Raw genomic sequence first — 18,084 nt, 5'->3', positions numbered from 1 at the left:
GCAGTCCTGCTCCGTCTGTGCTCTGCCTAGCTGACCCACAGTGTGGGGCAAAGCTCAGCAGCGCAGCCACTGCCCACTTCATACATGCTGCACTGCGCTGAGGCACGAGGCAGACTGGAAGCCACAAAGCGCCACCTTGTCTTCCACACCTGCCTGTGTGTCTAGCTCACCCGTTCCCAAGGTTGCAGTAGGCCCCTGCTCTTTCATCTTGGCAGTTGGTTTAGTTCTAACACCAGGTTCTCCCACAGCTAACCAAGAAACAGCTTTTCTCCAAGCTCTTTTTTTTTTTTTTGTATCAACACAATTGGTTCAAGAACTAACAAACTATTAGCACTGGACGTTAACTCCAAATTCTGTGGGTTTTTTTTGTTTTTTTTCAGTGCTGGGAAATGAACCAAGGGCTTTGTTAGACAAACATTCTACCACTGAGCTCTACTCCAGCTCCTAGTTTTAAGTTCTGACCCTGACAGTGGAGTGCAGTGACAAAAGAAACACCAGGACAGAGAGTGCGTCACCAGCCACTTACCGCTTTAATTTTTGGGCACACATCCCATCTGCCATCCAAGGAGCTATGCAGCAAGGCTGACAGCACTGATTTGACACATATTATTTGCATCATATGAGGAAGACCCTGGGTTCTCAGGGTCACTAGCTACCTCCCAGAGCTGCCTTGTCTGCTGTCAAAGAGAACTGCTGTGGGACAAGGGAGAGACGAGGAGAGGACGCATCCTGGGCAAAGCAAGCTTTCAAGTGTGTCTAAAAATGAGGACTTCGTGGAAATCCAGAATTTACTTAAGGATGACAGGGGACTTTTGAGCAATAGTTCCATCATTTCCAGAAATTATAGACTTTGGAACCTGAGGTTACAACTCTCAGGATAAAGCAACCCCAAATTTGTCCAGACTGGCCTTGGGAAGAAATGGCAACCACAGATGGTAAGTGTCAGTGCTTGAGAACAAAAATGGCCAAAGCCACTGATGTGACAGGAGAGGGGGTTTGTGTAGGGTGGTGTCCTTAATTGAAACTTAGAGGTGGGCAGCAAAGAGCCTGAGGGCGAGGCCCGGGCCCAATGCTACTTCTTCATGGAAACTCCTGGACAGCCCAGGATTCAGCTAGTACATGTATTATCTCCAACATGGTGTGAAAGATGGCAGTTCTGTTTGGTTCACATCACTTCATTTAACCTCTTGAGAGTTCCCAGCATTGGTAAAGTCTCCGTGCCAAGGGTCAAACTGCTGGCAGCGCACAGCAACTTCTTGGCCCAGCACGTTTCCTTGTCCTTGTCCCCCAAATCTGGTAGTTTCTGCACTGAGGGACATCATTCACAGCAATGGTGAATGTTGGAAAGCATTTTCTGCAGACATTTCCTTCCGAAGTCCAACAGCGCAGATGGCCAGGGAAGCTCGGAAGGAAGCTGCCGGGGTCCAGCGGGAGTCTTGACGTTGCTGAGGACACAGGAAAATCGTCTGCATCCTCCTCAGGGTCCTTTTATAATCAAAGAAGAAACATCCATGGGTTCTAACTGCAGAAATGCTAGATATAAAACTGATGGAATGCAAGTTGGTCCATAAAGGGCTGCACAAGATAATCCGTGGCAAAGTAGAAAACAAGCCCAAAGGTGATGGAGATGGGAAGAGCTGGCAATGCTTTCTTAAAAATGGCGAGTAGTAGTAGCGTAAGGCACAGGCCCTGTGGAGACAGAGGCATACTTAGGACAGAGGCACTTCACACAGCTACACGTACCACGGTCACTGAACATTCTCTTTGACCTTAACTTTTACAATAACATGTCATGAACTCTGGAGTCATGAAAAAAAAAGCAGCTTCTGGAACTGGGCCTGACAGCAACATACCAGCTACTCAGGAGGCTGAGGCAGGGTTACCCAAGCCTAGAATCTGAGCCCAGCCTGGACGAGGCAGTCAAGCCGGCTCAAGACAAAGGGAGGTGGGAGAAGATGGGAGGGATGAGAGGAGACAAGGAAGTCCATGCTGCAGATGGACCCGGGGCCCAGTGCATGCTGAGTGTGATCCTCTATGAAAGCGCAGTCACTGCTCTTCTTCATTTATACTCACAGCCCAGACTGGCCTCAAACTCTACATCCTCCTGTGCTCTGCCTCCTAAGTGCCAGGATATAAGTGTGCATGGATGCCTGGATTAAATAGGAAAAAAAATTTTTTTTTTCTATCGAGACCATCTTATATAACTCAGGCTAGCCTCAGATCCTCCATATAGCTAAGGATGACCTTGAACTTCTTCTGCCCTTGCTCTGTTGGGCTAGGCTGTGCCACCATGCCTGTTCTGTGTGGCTGAGGATCGAATGCAAGTCTTTGTATATGCTAGGCAAGCACTCTAGCAACTGAACTGTATGCCCCAACTCCAAGCAGTAAGAACATTTCATATGTTATTAGTAAGTCAGGTTTTTATTTTTGAGAAAGGATCTCACTACGTAGCCTAGAATTTAACCAGGCTGGCCTTGGATTCAGAGATCAGCCTACTTTGCCTCCAGATCCCAGGACTAAAAGGTGTACGGCAATTCATCTAGTTTTCTAAGTCAGTTTTGAAAGCCACAGGACTGCAAAACTGCTGTTACAAATCAACCCTGCTGCAGGCTGTGCTGCAGATATAAAACCACTCAACACGATACGACTCTCTTCATGAACCAGGGGTCCTTGCTGAGTCCTGTGCCGCTGGACTCATTTCTTCCTTTTCTTTCTTTTTTTTTTTTTTTGGTTTCTCTGTGTTGCCCTGGCTGTCCTAGAACTCGCTCTATAGAGCAGGCTGGCCTTGACCTCAGAGATGGACCTGCCTCCGCCCCCTGAGTGCTGTGGTTAGAGGCGTGCCCCACCACTTGGCTCAAAGCAGTTTCTAATCAGCAGAATCCACAATTTGCTGGAGAACTAATGAAGTGCACTCTCTCAGGGTAGGACAAAGAGGAGCACAGTACTGACACCAAAAGCTAGTGTGGGAAGGGAACACAGCAAGGGCATGATGCTCCTGTTCGTTCAGACTCAGCAACACACTTCTTCACAGACAAGACATGGCTGGCTGGAAGCAATGGGTGATTTTAATGTGTGGCCAGAGTGCAGAACTACTCAGGCAGGGTCTAATTATCCATTTAAAAAAAGCTTCTCAAGGGATTGGAATTCTTAGCCTACCTAGAGTCAAAAGGAAATCGTTATGGCTGGAAGATGGCTCGGCAGGTAAAAGCGCTTGCCACCCAAGCCTGTTGACCCCAGCCTGATCCCTGCAACTCTTGTAAAGAGCTGGCCATAGTGAAAGCACTCACCTGCAACCCTAGCGTCCCTATGAAACATGGGAAGTGGACAGGAGGACAGATGGGAAACTAGCTTGGAGTGCACAGCTCAGTGGCAAATACAAGAGAGACCCTGCCTCAGGTGGGAGGAAAGACCAGTTGTTCTCTGTCACACGTCTGTAACAGTGTATGTGCACAAACACATTGAAGGCAAATGATCATAAAGGTATGCAGAATTCAGTGTTTTGACCTATGCTGTTAGCATATACTTACGATTAATATGGCTACAAAGCAGGCTATGGTTGTGTTCCAATCCCCACTGGCGGTTGCTGAAGCCTTACCAACAAGAACACTGTAGAAAATGAAATCTCCTAATCCAAGCTTTACTCCCCCTGAAAATAGAAACATTAAAGATGTAAGGAAGTCTGTCATTCTTTCCTACGCTTTTTTCCTCCCCCGAACATGGGCTTGTTATGTAGCCCAGGTTAGCCTCGGACTTGTGAACCTCCTGACTCAGCCACTCAAGCCCTAGGACTACAAGTGTGAGCTACCACACCCGACAGCTGTGATTTCATAATTCAAATATATGACCCCAAGCGGGGCATGGTGGCATGAACCCACATTCTGAGCTACTCAGGAGGCTGAGTAGGCGGATGACTAGGAGTGTAAGGCCTGTGTGGGCAACATGGTGAGACTCAGTCTCAAACACCAAAGCAAACGAATCAAAAAAACAGTTCCACACTGAATGACAGGTCAGTAGAGGATACTGTTTAGGCTTCAGAAAGATATTTTTCTTTATGTTGTGTTGTCTACACCAGGGATTTGAGACTCTGTGACTGTGGAGTCTCAGCGGACACTGCTGTCCCATCTCAGTGAGCTTACCTAGCAACAACACGACTGACTTCTGTCAACACCTAGCTCACACCCAGAACCTGGACAGAGTCCTTACAAGACCTCACATGCGGCCTGAGGTCTAACTTGTGAAATCCTCTCTACTCTCTAAGGGTGTGGCACAGTGACTGTGTAAAGCTCAGAATGAATGATTGGTATCACAATCCACACCCAACCATGCCAGTGAGGCACCCTGTGCCACTGGCCCTGCCCAAACTGGAAGTAACCATAAGGCCTCTCTCTCTCTCTCCCTCCTTCCCTCTTTCTCTCTCTCTCTCTCTCTCTCTCCCTCCCTCCTTCCCTTCCTCTCTCTCTTTCTTTCTCTCTCCCTCCCTCCCTCCCTCACTCTCTCTTTCTTTTCTTTTCTTTCTCTCCTTCTCTCTCCTTTCTTTCCTTTCTTCTTCTTCCTTCTCCTCCTCCTCTTTTCTTTTTTTGGAGTCAGGGTCTTACTATGTAGCTCTGGCTGGCCTGGAACTAACATAGATCCACCTGCCTTTGCCTCCTATGTGCTGGGATTAAAGTCATCACCTTTTTGGTTTTGTTCCCTCATTTTTTTATTTCTATGAATTTGCCTTTTCGAGACATTTCATATAAAATGACACAGCAGCGGTATAAAATGATGTCTTTAGTGACTGGGTTACATTCTGACCTTTAGGAAGCTGTCTGGGGCTGGGGAGACAGCTCAGTGGGTAGAGTTCTTGCAGTAGGCATGACCTGAGTTTGGATCTCCAACATCCCTGGAAGCTGGACATAGTGCACATGTGTATGTTGTGGATAGAACACGTTTTTGTCTTGCTCCCAGGTGTGGGATGTGGGACTGATTCAAACAGTCCACAGCAGCAGATTATCTGCCTCACACGGGCTCTGAGAGGAGCTCTTTGCCAGCTGCAGATACTTTAACTCTGAGGACTCTAAGAGAGAACAAATGCCAGAGCCCAGAGAGTGTGAGCTCTGAGAAAGAACAAGGCTGCTCCTGCTTCCCCCCTGCTGCTCCTGGTTGCTGTTGTGAGACAGGAAGTTGGAGATCTCCTGAAACGAGGATTGGACGGGCTCCAAGGAACCTGATCACCCTAACCAGCAGGAAGCAGCTAAGAGAACTGCACCCCTCTCCCACTAACCCTTTCTCTCTTCTATCTGTTGGAAGGGACTGGGGCGGAGAAGGGAGAAAAAGATAAAAGAAATGTAAATAAGAGTTTTAAAAACGTACAACAACATGTGTAATGCCAGCACTGGACACAGTGCACACCTGCAATCCCAGCGCTGGAGGAGTAGACGGGGAAGGAGAGAGAGATAGAAGGATCCCAGGAGCATAGCCAGCCAGCTCCTGAGGGACTGTCTCAAAAAAAAAAAAAAAAAAAAAAAAAAGCTGCAGTTACCAAAAAATCAGCAGCTGAGGAGAGAAGTCTGCCGTATAAATTACTGAAACCTGTTTCATCACAGAACAAACAGAGACAGCCTATCTGAAAAAAAAAAACCTGATCAAAGACGCAGTGAGAGAGAGAAAAAAGGTGGTGAGTGAGCAAGACCTCATACTGACCTCCCCCTTCATACTCACATGGGTGAGTGCACACGCACACATATACATGCATTACCCCCCACACACAAGAAAAGTTCTGGAAACAAAATTTAGAGTACACAGACTGTTGTATGAAACTGTGTCTGCTCTGACACATATCACAATCAGATACAAACACGCAGACACTGGATGCTCGCACGTTCAAGAGTGGCAGTCAGCGGCCATAAAACAGGGGTCAAGAGAGAACTAAAAACCCTTGAAGGGCAGAGTGTACTGGTGCACCATTAATCCCAGAACTCAGGAAGGAAAGGCAGGCCAGACAGAGCTATATAGTGAGACACAACCCCCTACCTCACCCCCAAAAAAACAAAAAGAAATATTGAAGGCCAGACCTTGGCAATTAACAAACTTAGCAACTTAGCTATTAAAACTCAACAACTGTTAGTGACATCCCCCAAACTGCTACAGTGCTGTTCAGCATTGTCTCCTTAGGCTCTTTAATTGATCATTTCCCCTCTTTTGTGTGTCTGTATTAAAAGAGGGGGAACTGGGGTTGTGTGTGTGTGTGTACATCTGGTGTCTTCAATCCCTGTCCATCTTTGTTTTGGAGACAAGGTCTCACATTGGAGCTGGAAAAGATTCAGTTAGACTGGCTGGCCAGCAAGCCCTAGGGACCCTCCTGCCTCTACCTCCCCAGTGCTGGGGTCACAGGTGTATAAGAATGTGCCAAAAAAAAATTTTTTTTTTAATGTGAGTGTTGGAGATTAAATTCAGGCCACCATACTTGTGTGGTAAACACTTCAATAAGCTATATCCCCAGAACAATTCAATGTACTTTTGAGAGATGGACGATACAGCCGCTTAAAGAAACCCATGCCTGCAGACAGAGATGGATGCACGTACTTTCCTCTGGGTCTTCACTAGTCAAGATGCTGCCAGAAAGTTCCTGGACAGCAGCTCTTGACTCAGGAGTGGAGCGATGAGGCCCCAGGTGACTGTCCCTTTGAGCTTCCCATTCCTCACTGAAGCCACCATCATCGGTCCCAGTATCAGTGTCCTGTGTCTCCCTTTCCGCCCCTGTAAGAGAGAAGGTAGCAGCTACAGTACAACACTTAGAGTCATTTCTTCCATTTTCTAGAGGCCAGAGTTAAGGCAAGCACAGCAATTCCTCTACTCTTTTTCTCAGTGTAAGTTCTACAGCTGAGAACTAGGCCTTGGTGCTGTCTAGTGTTGACATTTCCCCCTTTCCTTCCTCTTTTTAAGGAAGGAAGACATGGCCTCAATCTTTCCTGCATGCAGTCTAGATATAATGCCCAGCACTGCAACCACCAAGACCACAAGGAGCTGTGGACAACCCAGTATGTCAAAGGTGGCAGAGCAGGAAATGGTAACGAACCTGCGCCCTGTGAACCATCAGGAAACGTCTTGTTCAGTACTCTATCTCCAGAGCACTGGGAATGTCTAGTGATCAATCAGCATTTGTTGAAAGAAACTCCTAACACCCAAAAATACACTCACACTCATACGGCATACAGTGTGCTGGCTAGTTCTACGTCAACTTGACACAAACTAGACTCATCAGAGAGAGAGAGAGCCCAACTGAGAAAGTGCCTCCATGTGATCAAGCTGGAGCTGTGGGCAAGCCTGTTCTCTTAATCAGTGATTGATGGGGAAAGCCCAGTCCATTGTGGGTGGGGACAAACCCTGAGCTGTACAAAAAAGCAGGGGGAGCAAGCCAGTAAGCAGCACCCCTCCATGGCCTTGGCTCAGCTCCTTCCTCCAGGTTCCTGCCCTGCTTGAGTTCCTGCCCTGACTTCCTTCAGTGATGGACAGTGCTGTTGAAGAGCAAGCTGAGTAAACCCTTTCCTCCCCAAGTTTCTTAAGTCATGGTGTTTTTCTCACAGCAATAGTGACCCTGACTAAGCCAGAGTCACAACTTTCTTTCTTTCTTTAGCTTAATATGATACCCAGACTTGGGGCTGGAGGGATGGCTCTGCCGAGGACTTGGGTTTGGTTCCCAGCACCCACATGGTGGCTGACAATCATCCATAGATACATGGGATCTGATGCCCTCTGCTGATCTCTGCAGGTTCCAGCTTCGCGTGTGCACACACAGGCAGCAAAACACTCAAACACATGAAAATTATACATAAGTAAAATTAAAATCATATGCATTTGTTTGTATGTGTGTGTATAAAATAAGAAATTTTATTTTAAATCAGGTTTCTATCAACCTTCTCCTGTCTTTGGTCTGTCACAGGTCAAGTGCCACTTTGTTCTGCGGCCTCATGCTCTGCAGAACTGAGGCCTGCCAGCTTTAAGACACAGATCTGCGTTCCCAGCACCACGTATCTTCTTGCCTCTTCCCAGATGCAGGTCTCTTGGCTCTGTAACCCAAACAGCAATGCAAACAAGGCCCACTGTTCTCTTCTGAATTTTAATGTTTTTTTCTTTTTCAGCTTTCTAAGGTTTGTCTTTTTAAGACAATTCCTTTCTGCTTTCCTTTTACAGCACACTGTTCTTCAGTCCTTTCTGGCATAGCTTCTGACTGTTGTTTTTCTTAGAGTCTTCTGTAGTAGCCACAGTCCACTGGACACTGACCTCTTAGTGTAAGCAATGCCACACCTCCCATCAAATGTTCTCAGTACCGCTGGACAAGAGACCCCCATGCACCCTGACGCCTACTCCTTTCGGTGACAGGATTACCCTACACAGTTAAGCCTCACCTTCAGCTCACAATCCTTTTGACTCCACCTCCAGAGCACTGAGATTACAGACATTCTGAGGTTCTCATTTTTATATATTTGGAGAATGGGGGAGAGGAAGACAGCATCATTTTTTGTTTTGGTTTGGTTTTTATTTTTTTGAGACAGGGTCTCTCTGTGTAGCCTTGGCTGTCCTGGACTCACTCTATACACAAGACTAACCTTGAACTCACAGAGATCTGCCTGTCTCTGGTTGGGCCCGAGTGCTGGAATTACAGTCATGTGTCACTGTGCCCAGATTCATTTTTTTAAAAATATATCTTTAAAAAAAAAAAATATATATATTAATGGCAGCATCTTAACTCAGTGCAGACTGGTGGCTTGGAGAGTTTCAGTTCCTTGAATAGTGCTATGTACATTTACTGGGGATGGCCAGTTTCTCTGTGAGATTCTCTGTGATAGCCTTCATTGTCACATGTCCCCTTACATACATGGCTTCTCAATGACAGGCAAGTACCCTGGCCTGAGCTCCAGCAAGGAGAGTGTGACCAAAGAGAAGGTTGAAATTACCACCTCATAACTTCAACTACTTATTGACAAATGACAACCCAGAAAACTAGGGCATTTACAAATAAGTGTCACCTACTTTGTGTGTTATATTTGGGGTTGTTGGGTACCCTTCTTTGGGCTTCTGGGTCTCCTTCAGCCATATTCACCAACCACACCATTGTTGCTGTTGAGAAAGAAGAAACTGCAGGTGAATACTCAAAGCCCTAGCAAGCAAGAGGCCATTATTTCTCTACAGAAACCACAGTCTTCGTGAGGTCGTCTCAAGGGTTAAGCAATCAGAAGTAAATGAGGATTAAAACATTCAAAGATTGCAGGTTAAAAAACACAAGGCACTGGGGTTGGAAAAATGGTTTAGGGGTTAAGAATCATGAATGTACTGGCTGCTCTTGTAGAGGACCCAGGTTTGGTTCCCAGTACCCACATGGTGGCTCATAACCATCTATAAATCAAGTTCCAGGGATTCAATGCTCTCTTCTGACTTCTGACCTTAAAACTGAACGCACTAAAACAGCATTCTAGCATACTTACAGGAATAGATAAGAGCTGGAAAGAGAGTCTCATTTCTTTCCTGAGCTGTTTCAACCAGCATACGAAGTGGACCTTTGGGGCATAAAACAGCCACCAAATCTAGAAAAAGAAAAAGAAAGACACCCAATAAAATAGGCTGACTAAAATGTGTAAATGAATATATGCAGGGAGGACTTAACTAAGGCTTAATGTATTTTTACAAAAATATGTTGGGTAAATATGAAAATACTTGCAGTTAAGCAAGTAAGAGAAAAGCAACCTAAACAGACATAAAAGAGAACCCACAGAAGACCTGAGCAAATTACACTTTGGCCTCACTGCTGTGAGCTCAGTCTACTGTGTGATTCCTGGGGTCTAGACACGAGTCTTCTCAGCTTGAAGGAAAGAGGCAGAGAGACAGCAAGACAACTGTTCTAGAACAGGTCTCAATCTGTGACAAGCAGAAATGGGAGGGAGTTATTGTTAAAATTTTCACCCATAAATTACAAATAAACACTTTATTCAAAATGTCAAAAATTTCAAAATATCAGAGTAGAGCAGAGGAGAGCACCCTTTCTTTACCGATAATGCAGAACCAGGGTGCAGCGTGCGGGGCTGTGCTCAGTCCCCAGCACCACAAAGCAGGCACGCATCGTTAAGGAACTTGCACAAATACAACAGTTGCTCTGTGCATGACAAAGTTCATATTTCCTGTTTTCAGTCAAATAAAGTACTTCACACATACTTAGGTCTCAGGACATACGTGGCACTAAAAACAGACATATTTTACAAAACAGCAGCTCAGAGAAGAAGCAATATGACTAAACTATGTCTGATTCTGACACCATTTTTTTTTTCCATGAGCTACAATTTCTCTTACATTTTCTGTGCTATAGAATCCCAGAAAATAGCCTCCAACACTTAAAACTCTCCAACAGGCATAGCTAAACTGTAAATGGAAACTGACAGCTGACATCGTCGTCACTCAAACGGTCATGTCTCTGTGGGACAGTAAGAACTATGCAGCAGCAGTCTCCTCTCCCCATTTACATTTGCTCAAGTGAGAGAAAGGAAATTTTCTGTACTTGCAACTGATGAGATCTTCAGCTGGTTTAAAGCTCCCACATCCTGTAACTATTTTGGTTTTATGACATGTTTCCCCTTATAGAATCTTGCAATGAATAGATTTGGTTATTTTTAAAGCAATTAAAAGGAATGAAAATTAATTTACTTAAAAGGCTTCAGAACACTTCTGACAAAACACCTCAAGACACTGTAAGACACAGAGTGGAGACAGCGGTGCACAGCTCTTCTATACTGAGAAGTCTCGAGGCCCTGGACAGGGCTCCCCTGTGCGGCGAGCAGAGGGTTGAGGGTCACGGAGAGAATAACATGGGCTGAGAATTCAGATTCCACACCAAGCCACACGTGCTAGGAAAGTAATTTACCTCTCTAACTTCAAGCTTCTTTGCAACAAAAAACCCTGTGGTAGCTACCTCACTGACACCCTGGGCCGGCAATTTAAATTACATGATTCACTGTGCTTGCCTGCGAGTGTGTGTGTGCATGCAGGGACTGGCTCTCTCCCATCAGCATGTGGCTCTGGGGTCTCAGGTTGTCAGGCTTGGTGGTTAAGTGCCTTTACCAGTAGAGCTACAGCCAGAACTGGCATTCCTAATCTCACTATGCAGAGACAGATGGTGGATCTATAAAACCTCATCAATAATATGAAGTTACCATGAAGATGGGGCACGGAGTATGATTTTTCTAACCCTGACTATTTGCTCAAGTATGTAACAGAACTGGTTCAGTTTTATTTCCACGGGCTTTTCTCCATCAATTAAAGGGAGATGACAGTTTCTGGTTATGGGTCACCACAGACTTCCAGAATCTCAACAGTGCTGAAGGAACATGCTCTTTAAAATGCTGGCTACTGACAAGGACTTTTTGGCTTTCACAGCAAGAGCTGGAGGATAAAGCTCCTCAGTGCTGTTACTTATGGCTACAGTATTATTGCGACTTTTCAGGACCCATGTCACAGCAGTTGTTAAAAAGTACATTTACAATTTTTTAAGTTTAATTTTGTTTTGTTTGAGACAGGGTTTCTCTGGGTGGCCCTAGGTGTCCTGGAACTTCCTTTGTACACCAAACTGGCCTTGAACTCTCAGATACCCACCTGCCTCTGCCTGTTGAGGGCTAGGATTAAATGCGTGCACCATCATCATTTGTCTGAAGTGACAGGTTTTTATTGAGGACTTTTTTGCAGTTGTGGGCTCTATCCACAGGTCTCTTTGTAGACTTGACTTTACATACAATAAATAAACAGGTGTTGGGCTTATTTTACAGATGTAAACCTCATCCTCAGAACTTTTTTTCTTCCAGACAGGCTCTCAAAACATGGCCTGGGCTGATTTTTAATTCTCCTGCCTTCATCTCTCAAGTGTTGATATTACAGGTGGCTATCACTATCCTTAACAGTTCACTACTTATTTAATTGTTTTGTTTTTGAAAAAGGTTTAAAGTGGCCCAGGCTGGTCTCAGGCTTACTTTATTAGCTATGATCTTAAACTCCTGGTCCCCCTGCCCCTACCTCCCAAGTGCTGAGATCACAAATGTGCACACCACATTAGGACAAATTCAATATTTAAAGGAGTGATTCCATTGAAGTTGCTTGTTGATTTTGATCTTAAAAATGAAATGAGGAAGGGGGCTAGAGAGATGGCTCAGTGGTTAAGAGCGCCGTCTGCTCTTCCAAGTGGACCCAGGTTCAATTCCCAGCACCCACATGGCAGCTCACAACTGTCTGTAATGCCAATTCCAAGGGATCTGACACCTTCACACTAACGCACATAAAATAAAAATACATTTAAAAAAATGAATTGAGGAGGGGCTGAGAGGTGGCTCAGTTATAAGGAGCTCTGGCTGCTCTTCTTTCTAGAGGACCTGGGTTCAGTTCCCAGGACCCACATGGCAGCTCACAACTGGATGCAAGTCCAGTTCCAGAAAATACAATAGCCTCCTCTAGCCTCTGCAGAACAAGGCAGGCAAGTTGTGGACAGACATACTTACAGGCAAAACACCCATACACAACAAATAAAAATTTGAAAGAAAAAAAGTAATTGGGCAGTGAGGTGCCTGCCACCACCCCTGCCAATCTGAGTCATTCAGTTCCTAGAACCCACATGAAGGGAGAAGAGCACCAACTCCTGAAGGAGTTACCTGACCTCTACAGCTCATGCAGGACACCTGCTCTTCACCCCCAAATAATGAAATTGAAAACGACCTGAACATTTACATGTGTTAGGCATTCCGCTAGCACTTCTCAGTTTCTACTTAATTCACTCAACTCTCACAATCCCAGAGACTTGTTCCCACCCTACAAGGAAATCAAAGCTCAAGAAAACCACTGGTGAGAGACATTATTTTGCTTTTGTTCACTGTGGTCTGGGGACTAAAGCCAGGGCTGCACATGCTAAGAGAAGGAGTTTTGAATCCAAGTCTTCTGATCAGCAAAACTATGGCTCCTCCCATCAACCCAGCTCAGACTTAAACTGGGAAGCTGTAATAAACATTTTACAAGTCCTCACTCCTAGGGCTAAAGATGGGGCTCATGCACAGCACTTGCCTAGCACGAACTAGTTCCAGGTACAATCCTTAGCACTGTAAGAGGAAAAAGCCCTGGAGAGCTATGGGAAATAACCATTAAGAGTTTCCTTAAGTTTCAAGAGAACTAGAAGAGGAAGGAGAACACACCAGTGAGGATTTCTGTGATGAACAAAATGTCAGTCTTGAGTTTTACCATATACTGAAATCACAGCCAAGATGAGCCATGCGGTCCACTCAGGGAGGTACTTGATAAATACCAGGGCCATGAGGGCACTGATCATAATGAGATACGCCTGCTGCAGTCGAAGGGGGCCTTTCCAGTGAATGGCAATCATCCCCACCACACCGAAATTCCAGATCAGGAGTGCAACTGTAATGTAGTCCACAGCAACATTGTAGGTCTTAAATACTTCCCTGAGGAAAACCAAACAAGGATCTGATGTGACTTCTGTGCAATAAATTTCATGAAGACATTGCTTGACACTAAGATTCTGAAATATTAAATATTCAAATCCCATATTTGTTTTTACTATGGCCTATGCTGTACTATTATTCATGTAACGTCTTTTTCTTAAAAATCACTTTCTTCAAGTAGAACTTATTTTAACAGGTACTACATTATTTGCATTAATGAAAAAAAATAGTATCATAGGTCATAGCTGTAAAAATAAAAACAAAACTAAAAAAAGTAAATCATATCACCTACAATACCGTACTGTATTTTAAGAAATCCTAAGGTATCTGAAACTAGAAAAAAAATGTACTAATTTGTTTTTGTTTTTTATTTTTTGAGATAGGGTTTTTCTGTGTAGCCTTGGTTGTTCTGGAACTTGCTTTGCAGACCAATCTAGCCTCGAACTCACAGTGATCTACCTGCCTCTGCCTCCCTGAGTGCTGGAATTAAAGGTGTAAGCCACCACCAACCAGCTGATGCTATTCTCATAATGAAATTTAAGGTATCCATTATGAAACACAAATTTTACACACACACACACACACACACACACACTCACACACACAGAGAATATAGTTTGATGTGCTGTTGCTACAGAAACAAACACAATCCTCACAGATGAGAACAGTGTCTAAGAAGGGAACTGGAGATTTATCTATTAATCCCTAAAAGAATGACAGGACTTAGGCTTTTGTTTTTGTTTTTTTTTTTGGAGACAGAGATCCATCTGCCTTTGCCTCCCGAGTGCTGGGATTAAAGGGCACAGGCTACCACCCCCAGCTTAAAAATTAGAGTGTCTATGTGTTGCTGGAATGGCACACAAGGCCTCTCGCACAGTGAGCATGTGTCCACCACGGACTTACACTCCTAGCCCACTGCTTAGCACTCAGTGTGTGCTGTTGTGGGTGAGCCTACCTATAAAGGCACATGTAGAGACCTCAAGGTGACACTTGCCTTATTGTTTGAGACAACATCTCTCAATGGATTTGATGCTTGTTGCTTTGGCTAGCTTGCCTGGCCAGTAAGTTCCTGGGACCCATTGCTGGGGTTATAGGAGCTTGCCACTGCACCCAGCTTCTGTGTGGGGTTTGGGTATCCAAACTCAGGCCCTCATGCAAACACTGATGCCTAAGCCACCTCCCCAGATCCTGCTTAAATTTTTTACATAAAAAAACAACAAAAACAACAACAACAACACCCTACTATTTTAACTTCTGGAAAACAAAATCTATCATCTAAGAGATTGTTAACTATGAATGACATCCTAAGCAGATAAAGACAAAGAATATATTTAAGCACAAACTGTGGACCATGGGGACTATCCAGGAAGACAATTTTTCTATTTTTAAATTCCAAAATAAAGCAAAATGTTAAAATTTCTGAATGAGGTGGCAATGTATATTACACTAAGCGTTTCAGGTATCCTAAAATGAAACTATCCTCAACTTTAAGCGAGTATGCATAGATTCATATAAAGATATGTAACAAGTTTCCCTCCCTCCTGCCCCATAGTTGTTCTCTCCAGGGAAAACAATACTGTATTATCCACTTTATGTTACCCTTCCATGGAGTCTATCTGATACATACTCCCTGCCCCTACACAGGGTTGAAAGATGGGCTTGCCCTCAATCAGCAACAAAGGAAGACCTTGAACTTCTGATCCTCCTGCCTGTATGCCAGGTTTATGTAATGCTGTGGATGGAACCCATGGCTTTATGTACACTAACTGAGCTACATCCCCAGCCCCACAAACATATGCATTCTTATTAGATACAAATGATAGTATTACACATAGTTCTATCACAGCCTTTTTCTTTTTAATTGTTCAAAATTTATTTATGTGTATGAATGTTTTTGTCTGCATGTATGTATGGTATGTGGACCTGGTGCCCGAAGAAGCTGGAAGAAGACAGAGGATCCCCCAGAACTGGGTTACAGATGACTGTGAGATGTGGATGCTGGGGACCAAGCCCAGGTCCTCTCCAGAACAGCCAGTGCTGAGCCATGTCTACAGCCCCAGCCGTGAATCCTTACATTTCTTATTGCAAACAAGAAACAAAGAATCCCTGCTGCCGGGCTGCTGGGATAACTCCATGCATACAGATGCTTGCCATGAAGACTAATGGCTGGGATTCTATTCCCAGGATCCGTGTGGTGGAAAGCAAGAACCGACACCCCCAGGTTGTCCTCTGGACTACCACATGTATACTGTGGCAGGTGGTCCCAGCCTTATTAAATGAATTGGTGTACTTACATACATACTTGTATATATCCACACATATATGTACGTGTGCATGTATGTATGTATGTATATAACTTCTCTACTTGGCCAGTATGATGGCTCAATGGGTAAATGCAGTTAGTTGCCTGGCAAGCTTGACTACCTGAATTTGATCCACGAACCCAGGGTGGAAGGAGAAAACAGACTGCTGAAAGTTGTCCTCTGACCTTCCTATGGGTGACTGTGTTCACATACATACAAATAATAATAAATTAAATAAAAGACAATACCCCTATCAGTACTAACTCATCTTTTATATACAGTCAAGACATAGTATATGGAAAAATGACTACTTAAAGAATAATTCGTCAACAAGATACATGGCTCTAAGGGCAGTGATGGGTGCCAGAGTTAATGAAAAGAGACCAAAAAAACTCTTATTACTTACCCCAAGTAAATGAATGAAAAAAAGAACAGCAACAATAGAGATGAAACAATAAGCCAGGCATGAATGACCTAGAAAAGAGACAGTTCAAATATAACCAGCAGATTCCATAGATTCCTCCTAAATAAATAAGGAGGCTCTTAACATCAGAAACAGGCCTATGCTAATGCTCTACTTTCCCCTCTTTGTAGTGCCTGGGATCGAACCATGGCCTTACAGATGCTGGTAGTTGCTCTATTACTGGATTCTATCCCATGCTCGTGTTCTATTTTTTGTTTATCTGATTGTTTTTGTTTTATTTTGTTTTTGAGACAGGATTTCTCTGTGTAGTCCTGGCTGTCCTCCAACTCAGAGAGATTTGCCTCTACCTCCTGAATACTGGGATTAAAGGCACGTGACACCACTGACCAGCTTCCACGTTCTACTTTTATTTATTATGTGTACAATGTTCTGTCTGCATGTACACCTGCACACCAGAAGAGGGCAGCAGATCTCATTATAGATGGTTATGCGCCACCAGCGGTTGCTGGGAACTGAACCTTTGGAAAAGCAGCCAGTCATTTTAACCTCTGAGCCATCTCTCCATGTTCTACTTTTAAATGAAAGAACCAATGAAGCTTCAGGATCAGTGAATAGTAGTACTGAAACCTTGGGTACTAGTCTGAGTCTCAAACACAAAACTCATAAAGACGTATATATGTATATAAATAATACACATTTAGAAGCAGCTAACATATTTTAAAAATTCTTTCCTAAAATAAACAAAAGACAACAGTTGGCATTCACAATAAAGATAATTTCTATTATTTATTCTGGCCCATAAATGGAAAGAAAAAAGATGGACAAAAAGAGCAATAAAGGGGCTGGAAAGATGGCTTAGTGGTTAAGAGCATTTACTGCACTTCTTGAGAGCCCAGATTAGGTGTCCAGTACCCACACTGGACAGATCTGAAACCTGGGAGATCTGAAACTTGTGGCCGCCACAGGCACCTGTACTCATATGCTGACACCTACACAGACACGCACACATACACATTAGTTATAAAGCATCCGTAAAGCTGTTTAAAAATTCCTGCTCATACACATTCTTGAAATTCTTTAAAATTTCTGACCCAAATTATGCTGGTTTATAAGTCATTGTAGAATCCTTGTCTAACAGGCAGGGGAGTCCTGGGTTCAATTTCTAGTACTTCAGGAATAAAAAAAAAAAAGTAACAAATACTAAGAAATTCAAAGAGTCAAAGAATTTAGAAAACATGAAAATACTAAAAGAAAACTTTTTTTAAAAATTTACTTAGTTATTTTATGTATATGAGTGCTCCTATCTGCATGTACACCTGCATGCCAGAAGAAGGCATCAGATCACATTACAGATCATCACAAGCCACCGTGTGGTTGCTGGGAACTGAACTTGAGACCTCTGGAAGACTAGCCAGTGTTCTTAACCACTGAACCATCTTTCCAGCCCAAAAGAAAGCTTCTTTTCACACAATTTTTATCTACAAGTGTCGGCATGTGTAAAAGCCTTTTAACCAAATTCAAACCAAGCAGTATACAGCTTCGTATTTATGCTTTTTATGCTAAAAACAAAAACATCTGGTTTGGGAAGGGGGCTGGATCTGACTATCTAGCCTAGAAGGGCCACAGATTCACAACCTTCCTTCCTCAACCTGGGCGTCATAGGGATATATAACAATTGCCAGCGGGCCTCCTTCTTATTATAGACATTGTCACAGCTCACACCAAGCACCTTTAGAGTATTTTTAAGTAATAGTCTACTCACAGGTATGAACCTACAATTTAACCTTTCCCTACATATGCAATCTGTATTATTTACATCTGCATACATTTGATATTTCTCTCTCCTCAGCCAATTACTATTAATGCCCTGGTATATATTTTTCTTTCTGGATTT

The 18,084-nt window shown here is 43.9% G+C and overlaps 1 protein-coding gene across 3 annotated transcripts in view; it reads right to left on the bottom strand.

The window, feature by feature from the left end:
• Positions 1 to 507: 507 nt before the first annotated feature.
• Positions 508 to 18,084, bottom strand: part of Psen1 (presenilin 1) — a 59,009-nt gene continuing 41,432 nt past the window's right edge. For all 3 annotated transcript variants that reach the window (XM_021653629.2, XM_021653647.2, XM_021653637.2), the window contains 7 exons: positions 16,173 to 16,240; positions 13,243 to 13,463; positions 9,465 to 9,563; positions 9,013 to 9,099; positions 6,565 to 6,738; positions 3,528 to 3,646; positions 508 to 1,689 (listed from right to left, as the gene is read on the bottom strand). In XM_021653629.2, coding sequence (XP_021509304.1) covers positions 1,534 to 1,689; positions 3,528 to 3,646; positions 6,565 to 6,738; positions 9,013 to 9,099; positions 9,465 to 9,563; positions 13,243 to 13,463; positions 16,173 to 16,240 — 924 coding nt within the window. In that variant the 3' untranslated portion in view covers positions 508 to 1,533. The remainder of the gene's footprint in view (positions 1,690 to 3,527; positions 3,647 to 6,564; positions 6,739 to 9,012; positions 9,100 to 9,464; positions 9,564 to 13,242; positions 13,464 to 16,172; positions 16,241 to 18,084) is intronic.

This window comes from Meriones unguiculatus, chromosome 7 (assembly GCF_030254825.1).
Source record: "Meriones unguiculatus strain TT.TT164.6M chromosome 7, Bangor_MerUng_6.1, whole genome shotgun sequence".
NCBI classification, from domain to species: domain Eukaryota; kingdom Metazoa; phylum Chordata; class Mammalia; order Rodentia; family Muridae; genus Meriones; species Meriones unguiculatus.
This window is presented reverse-complemented; position numbering and strand designations above follow the sequence as displayed.